General features: G+C 35.1%; 1 protein-coding gene across 2 annotated transcripts in view; it reads left to right on the forward strand.

Annotated features, from left to right (window-relative positions):
* Positions 1-4,936, forward strand: part of LOC145252663 (branched-chain alpha-ketoacid dehydrogenase kinase-like) — a 145,674-nt gene extending 140,738 nt beyond the window's left edge. For both annotated transcript variants that reach the window (XM_080112439.1, XM_080112450.1), the window contains exon 12: positions 4,695-4,936. In XM_080112439.1, coding sequence (XP_079968565.1) covers positions 4,695-4,839 — 145 coding nt within the window. In that variant the 3' untranslated portion in view covers positions 4,840-4,936. The remainder of the gene's footprint in view (positions 1-4,694) is intronic.
* The last annotated feature ends 3,684 nt before the right edge of the window (positions 4,937-8,620 follow it).

Here is an 8,620-nt window from a genome sequence, read left to right on the forward strand (position 1 = left end):
AATATATTTATATATATATGTATAAATATATTTATATATATATATAAATATATTTATATATATCCCTGATAGTAGCCCCTTACACTACAGTGGCAATGTGCCTTGTTTTGGGTGAAAATTTTATTTAAAAGAAAAAAAAAGAAGAAGCTGATAAGAAAATTTTTTATTTGAATATACAATTTGAAAACAGTAAAATATCCAAAATAGAATAAGAAAAGTTGATATTAATGGACAAAGTAGTCTATTACTTGTCTCCAACCAGACAGTGAACCACTAGTTAGATTATATATGTACCATTGCATCTTAGGAAAAGGGTATTAGCTCAATATCATGATGACAGTGATCACATGGACATGGAAAAGACATTTCCTGCCATTAAACAAAAATATTTCTGGCCATGTTTGTTTCAGGAGGTTAATGAATACATAGGTAAATGTATTCCGTGCCAAGCCAGAAATCTGAGGAGACAACAACCGCCAATGCAGGAGTGTGATTTCTGTCTTTTTCTTTTGCTTAACTGGATGTTTCCAGGCTCTATTCCAAAACTCTTTACATTGTAACATTTATAGATATGTGCAGTTGCTGGCCAGAGGCTTTAGCTGCCCTTAACAAGGCAAAAGTCAGTGCGCATCTGTTTATTGATAAGATTTTCTCCAGATTCAGTACACAACTCCAGCTTTTAACAGATAACGGGCACAAAAATATTAAGATGATGAAAAAAAGCATTATTATTATACATCATGTGACCACATCATTCTATCACACTCAGAGTAATGGGAAAGTTGAAAGGTTCCATAGAACAATGCTTGATATCTTAGTGTTATATATATAAGATGGAGAACAACAAGCAGTTGTGGGATATTTACATCAATCAGATTTTGGTGGCTGTCAGATTCCATGTGAGTGAGACAACAAAGTTCTCACCATACTACTTGCTCTATAACTGATGTTATTCTGCCAATAGATAACATATTGAGACCTCGTAAGGTATACTATAGTGATGATTAACATGGAATCACTTTACAAGAAATGCATTAAAGATTCACTTAACAAAACGAAAAAGGTAGAGTTCAAGATCAGGGATCTAGTTTATTATAAAAACCACCAAAAGAGAAGGAAACTTGATGTGTGCTGGAGGCTGTATTATGTAATACTAGAAAAAACTGGGGATGTCTCTTATAGAATTAAAGACGAGTTGAACATCTGCAGGCAGCGTCTATCAAGGAATGAGAAATCCCCACTACAGAGAGGCCATGAAACTGCACTGGACGCTCCAATGGAATCCAGTAATTTGGATAGCAAATCGGTCACAGAATCTGATTTTCCAGTGTCGAAGGGTTAACATCATGAGAATTCAAACAAGGAATCTGATGTACCATTGATGGAGTGTAAAATGTGACGCATAGTATGACATTAGGATATGCTAATAGCATAGATGAAAATACTACCATATTTGTGACACTTTCAGGTCTGAAAGATACAAGTTACATTTGAGAGTATCCTGTATCTCTACAAGGCCACCATTCATCCATGTATAGAGTATTGTTGTCACATTTGGGTTGGTGCATCTGTTACTAATCTCTCACTTTCAGACAAGGTTCAAAAGAGAATCGCCAACCTAATAGGACCCGCACTATCAGCTAGGCTTCAACCTCTGTCCCATTGATGAAATCTGGCATCACCCTGCCGTTTTACAACTATTTTAATGGTAGGTGCCCCAACTAACTGCAAGCCTTTGTACTCCCTCTATGTAAATACCCTCGACAAGCTGCAAAATCCTACCCCTACACAGTAGTGATCCCCAGATGCCCGAAAGCCTTCTAACTCTAATAGTCTCTTCCACAGAACTGCTAGACTTTGGAATTTCCTTCCAGGTTCCTGCTTTCTTGACTGTACATGGTGGAATGATAAATGTCATCTTGAAGAAAACAACATTACAGATTTACTTTAAAGCTGGCTTTGGTGTTGTGGGAAGTCATGTTGGTGATGTTCTCGATATATGATCAAATGAAGTAGTCCAATGGGTTTAGGTCGGGGAAGGAAGGGGACCAGTAAGAGAAGGGTACAAAGCCGCAGCACTCCTTCTGAAGCCAAGTCTGTTCTCTTTGGACATGAGCTGACACAGACTCCTGCTGCTACACCTAGGGTCTGCTAGCAGCCACCCGATTGCACCAGAGGATCACCACACTCTTCAGCACATCCAGATACACTTTGGTGTTAACTTTTAAGCCAACTTTGAAGATGTGAGATGGCATGATATTGCCCTCACTTGAAACCACACCAGAGACCATATTTGTGACCGGAAACTTTGTTTTCATTACCTTGGTCACATTCCTGTTATTCATGGCAATCCAGCGATGCATTTTGAGTGCTGACAATGGTCCTGTTGTTTTAACTTGGATAGGTAGAGAGCATAAGTTGTACAGCAGTGCATCTTTGATCTCGCTCGTTGTACATTGGGTCACTTTCAGGCATTATAGAAGGCTCCTATTGCTCTTGGGATTTGTACACAACTGGCCAACTAGTAGATGGTCTGCAACAAAAAAAGAAAACCGGTTTTCATCGAACGGAAATGGAATCATGTCGCCTTTTCTAGGGTGTCAATTTTATCATTCCACCCTGTACTAACATGCAGAAGTTCAAGTGTAATGTACGTCCCAGGCACTGTGCCTTGCTTGGGGTGAAAATGCAATAAATAAAATAAAATAAAAAAAAACTTTTCTGGAAGTCTAAGGTTCAATCTTCAGTGTAGATTAAACAAAGGGTTCTATTCACAATTTCATGCAGATTTCCAAGTTTGGCAAAGATATACATGAAGAAGGTTGGTGTTACATTGACTGAAACATGTGAATAACACTTGAGAGTAGAACAGTAGTCTTAATAATCAAAATAAGATGAAGTAGAGTTCTAGTTTTGGTTTTGTCTCCTCTTGTTCCGAGTGGAATTCTTCAAAAATGAAAGCAAAAGCACAAATATTTTAAAATTATAATTAGTTTTAATCTGTATATATCATTAGCTCTACATTATTGTTTTTTATCAGGGAGGTTATAAATATCAGGAATAATAAAAGTCCAAGGATTCATTAGAACACACTATAGTTCAAGAATGTAGAGCTATTGTGTGTTATAATCAATCCTTAATTAAATTCTGATATTCATAAACTAGCAGGGGTACTCGGCGTTGGCCAGGTGTGTGTGTGTGGGGGGGGGTAAATCAAAACAAAACGGAAAAAAGAATAAGTGAACGTAATAACCGTTTAAATATTATAACTTTTTTTTAAATCGGAAAAACAAAAAAAATTCACCCATGCATGGAGTATTTTTGCCATATTTGGGTTGGCGCATCTACCAAATACTTTAATGAAATATGCCCTGATACTCATAGTCCCCCTCAACATACATACTCCAGACTAACAATAAAATTCCATTTCTTCAGTGTTGAGATCCCTAGATGCTGGAAAGCCTTCTACTCTAATAATTTCATCCCTTGGACTGCTAGACTTTGGAACTCCCTTCCTATTTATGCTTCTCTGACTGTACTAACCTTCAGTAATTTCAATGTAGTGTAAACAGACATTTTGCTGCTCAGTTTGTCACAGTTTCCAGGAATTTATTGTGGACTAAATGTGTATCTTTTCCAAAATTGCAATTGTTAAAACATATTTTCAGTTTCAAGTCTGTAGACCAAAAGTTGACAGAGGAGTTACTCAGATAGACAAGGTCACACACACACATGCATATATATAAATTTGAAATTCTTTTCAGGTTATTTCATGATTTTAACATCACATTACAAATCATCTGCTTTAGTTGTTCCACGAGTTCTTTCCCAACCACTCATAGCCATAACTAATAACACCCTACCTGAGAGCTCATCCTTCAAACTCTTTGGCTTAACATTCACAGGCAACATTAATTGGAACAAATACATTGAGGATATTGCCAAGGTTGCTGTAAAGAAAGTGGCTTCTCTCTATTATGCTAAAAAACTACTCACACCTAAGAGTATCCTGTACCTCTACAAAGCCACCATTCACCCATGTCTGGAGTATTCTTACCACATCTGGGCTGGTGCAGCTGCCACTAGTCTCTCCCTCTTGGATAGGGTCCAAAAAAAGAATCTTAACTAAGTTTAAACTTAACTGTCCTATCACTGCAATATTGTATTCCTGTGCCTGTTTTACAAATATTTTAATGAAATGTGCTCTGATAAACTCATCACACTTGTGTCCCCTTGATGTACATACTTCTGACAAACCTGCTTAGCAACAAAATCATACCCATTCACTTAAGGTCCCTAGATGCTAGAAAGGTTTTTACTCCAATAGTTTCTTCCCTTGGACTGCTAGGCTTTGGAATTCCCTTCTTGTTACCTAATTTCCTGACTATACAAAAGTTGAAATGTAAATTAATATCTTGCTCATCTTTCATAATCATGGCCCGAAATAGTAGCTTTTTATGTTCAAGTGGTGATATGCTTTGTTTGAGGTGAATAGGAGTAAAAAACTAAAAATAAAAATAATCCCAACTTTAATATAACCATTGAACCAATTCATATACATTTTTTATCTGCCTTTTTTTATATAAACTCAAGCTGCATTTCCTTTTTGTTTCTAGCTATAGATTTGACCTACCTTTTAAATTGTATTATGTATTTGTCCATTTAATAGAATTTCACTTTGCTTTCTTTTCCAGCTATGGTTTTGGCCTGCCTTGTTCGCGTGCCTTTTCCCGTTATCTTGGTGGTAATTTGACGTTAGAATCTCTGCAAGGAATTGGAACAGATGTTTACTTACGCCTACGACATGTTGATGGAAAACGAGAAAGTTTCAGAATATAGATATATACATATATTTTTTATATATAACATATATACTTTACAAATATGTTATATATGTGAATCTCAGAAAAGCATATATATAGGTAACCGATATACATACTCACACATACACGTTTTTCTATACTTCAATAAATATTTCTGTAGGTCTATAAATTGATATAATTTGGAAATATGTTTACATATCTGCAGAATAAATCTGGGTTCTTAGACTTGCATAGGCTTCAATTTTCTTAAGAAAATGAAATATATAAGATATTTCAAAATATACAAATCTTTTTTAAGCATCTGAATTTTTTAGGTAAGGATTGATTATTTGGACTACTGTTTTCATTTTGAGTGGTATTTTTACAATGTTTCATTCACTATAACCTTCTTCAGGTTTATCTTGTCAAAATCGGGAATCTACAGAATTTCAAATGGAATTCTTTATCAATTCTATGGGAGTAGCATGCTCTCTTTCCATCAGGCATGGCTGGGTAAAAGTCCTTAATAATTTGCAAGGACCCATGATGTAATGAATAATATACTTGGTAAAATTCATTTCCAAAGTTACACTCTTCTGGAGGTTGAAGGTTCAATCCTTAGTGTGGGTGACATTAAAAAATGCAATTCTGATTGACTTAAGATGCCTACCCAGCCATGGTTGACAGAACAAAAGCATGCTATCATTGTGGATTGAATAAAGGGTTCCATTTGAAATTCTGTACAATTTCCAGAGAAAGATTGCAGAGTTTGACAAGATACAAGTGAAAAATGTCAAATATTACATTGACCAAACAAGAAAGTTTCAGAATATAGATATATATATATACACATACATTTTTATATATGACATATATACTTTACAAATATGTTATACATGTGAATCTCAATAAAGGTGTATATATATAGGTCACCGATATGAACACACACACAATTAAACAACAGTTGCCTGAAGAATCAAAATAATATTTTTGTTTAAATTTGCAATTTTTTCAGTTGAGAAAGTGTGTAAAGTTGATTAGAAAAAAAACCTGGTGTTTTGTTTGAAATTGCAAGATTTGCATGTGTCTATAATCCGGTTATTTCTAAAGTTTTTTTTTTACTCTCAACTCTCATATTCATTGACCTTGTAAACTGTGAAGTCATTTGATAAAAAAAAAAAAAAAATGATAAATTGCAATAAAAGTTGAATAAGTACAAAATAATAAAAATGTTTGAAAATTTTGAATGCAAGTTATCTTCATTTCTTTTTATTTATTGTCTAAAGTTTGTCCTTTGTTGCAACTAATGTGCTCTGTCTGACCCTTTTCAGGTGTTCATTCAAAATTATAAATAAAGTCATTGGGTCAAGTGCCCTTGGTTAATTGATACTGCTTGCTACTGTTTTAACATAATGCAAAGCTCTTTGTAAATAAACAAATAGAACACTGTGAGAGTGACAGTCAATGTTTAAATAGATCATTGTTAGATATCATTGTTGACAGTGCCTGTCCTAGGCACTGTCAACAATGTTTAACAAGGTAATACTGTTTTAAATAGTGCAATACATATTTAATTGAGTAATATACTTTTAATATTAGATTTTTCAATAGTATAATACAGTTTGTTATATGGTAATACTTATCTTAATTGGGTGATACTGTTTTTCATGAGGTAATACTTTTTAATGGTACAATGCAGTTTTTTTATTTGCAATATTTTTAATGGGAGTAATGTTTGTAATAGTGCAATAAAACATTAATAATGGAATACACTTTTTATAGAGTAATACAGCTTTTTAATTACATAATACAGTTTTAATCTGGTAGTACAAGTTTGATGAGGTAATACATTTTAACGGATTACATTTAATAATGTAATGCAGTTTTTAAAAAGCTTTTAATGGGTAATGCAGTTTTTAATAGTGTAATACAATTTTTTACTGGAGTAATGCCCCTATTTTATAGGCTAATAGTTTTAATAGGTCAATACTGTTTTTAATAGTGTAATACTATAATAGTGTAATTTGTTTTTATTATTATTATTACATTTTCACTCCAAACAAGGCATATTGCCACTTTGTTGTAGGGGGCTACTATCAGGGACATGGGCATCAGGGGTACTGTGTAGGGAGTTGGGCAGCAAGATGTCGGTTCACGTTGCACTTGAAATCAGTACAGTTGGGGAAGCAGGGACCCGGCAGGGAATTCCAAAGTTTAGCTGTCCTGGCGAAGAAACTACTGGAGTAGAAGGCTCTCTTACATCTAGGGATTTCTACTGTAAAGGGGTGGGATTTAGCTGCTTGTCGGGTGTGTCGGGGGTATTTACGTCGAGGGGGCACAAGTGCTTGCAGTGCGTCAGAGCATTCACTGTTAAAGTACTTGTAGAAAAGGCAGAGGGATGCAACGTTTCGTCGATGGGACAGGGGCTGAAGTTTAGATGACCGTTCAGGACCTATCAGATTGGCGACTCTCCTTTGAACCTTGTCTAGGAGCGAGAACCTTTGAACTTTGTCTAGGAGCGAGAGACTAGTGGTAGATGCACCAGCCCAAATATGACAAAAATACTCCATACATGGGCGAATAGTGGCCTTATAGAGGTATAGGATACTTTCGGGTGTTAGTATCTTTCTAGCACGGGAGAGAGAACCTGCCTTCTTCGCAGCGGTCCTGGCGATACTCTCGATGTAATTGTTACAACTCACGTTTCCTGAGAGTGTTAGGCCAAGGAGTTTAAAGGATGTACTTTCAGATAAAGAGTCATTGGCCATTGCTATTGGTGGTAAAGAAGGTTTTTTATAATTATTGAAGGAAACGAGTTTTGTCTTGGCAGCATTGAATGTGACCATCCATTTATGTTCCCATTCCACTACAGATCGGAGGTCATCCTCTAGTGCTTCTGCCATTTCTTAGATTTTAGACATTTGTTTTCCTGTCGTGTCTGTTATAGTGTGTGGTATCATCAGCATATATACCCATCTCACAGGCAATTTTGTGAGGGAGGTCATTTATGAATATTAGGAATAACAGAGGTCCCAGGATAGACCCCTGAGGCACTCCCGCATTTATATCGTATTGTTTAGATGTACGACCGTCGAGGACAACCTGGATTTTCTTTATCTAAGAAGGGTTTAATTATATCGTATTCTTCCAGTGATACCATATGATCTGATTTTCCTAAGAAGACCTTCATGCCATACCCTGTCAAAAGCCTTAGATATATCTAGAGCTACCGCTCTACGCTCCCCCGCTTTGTCCAGTGACTGGTACATACGTTCTGAGATTACAGTTAGGATGTCTGCTATTGAACGAGCTTGTCTAAATCCATATTGTTTTTAAAAAGGTATTAAACATTTTAATATGGTCATACATTTTTAAATGGGTAATACAGTTTTTAATAGTGCAATACACTTTTTATTGAATAATACTCTTTTAAATAGGTATTATAATTTGTTTTTAATGGATTAATACTGTTTTAATAGTGTAATACTTTTAATTGGGTAATACACTTTTTAATTGAGTAATATGGTTGGTAATGGTCTAATACTGTCTTAATAACGTAATACTCTTATGGATTAGTACGTTTTTAAAATGCACTTTAATGGGGAAGTACTGTTTAAGGTAATGCACTTTTTATGGGATAATCAATTGTGTCATAAGATAAGGTCCTTAATATAGTAATACTCTTTAATTGGTTAATACACTTTTTATTGTGGAATAAACTTTTTTATAGGGTAATACAGTGTCTCATGGTAATACTGTTATAGTGAAATAATACTGTTTTTCATGGTGCAATACACTTGATGGTATAACACATTTGT

The sequence above is a fragment of the Euprymna scolopes genome, chromosome 3, assembly GCF_053919585.1.
Source record: "Euprymna scolopes isolate OS-2025 chromosome 3, ASM5391958v1, whole genome shotgun sequence".
Classification (NCBI taxonomy): Eukaryota; Metazoa; Mollusca; class Cephalopoda; order Sepiida; family Sepiolidae; genus Euprymna; species Euprymna scolopes.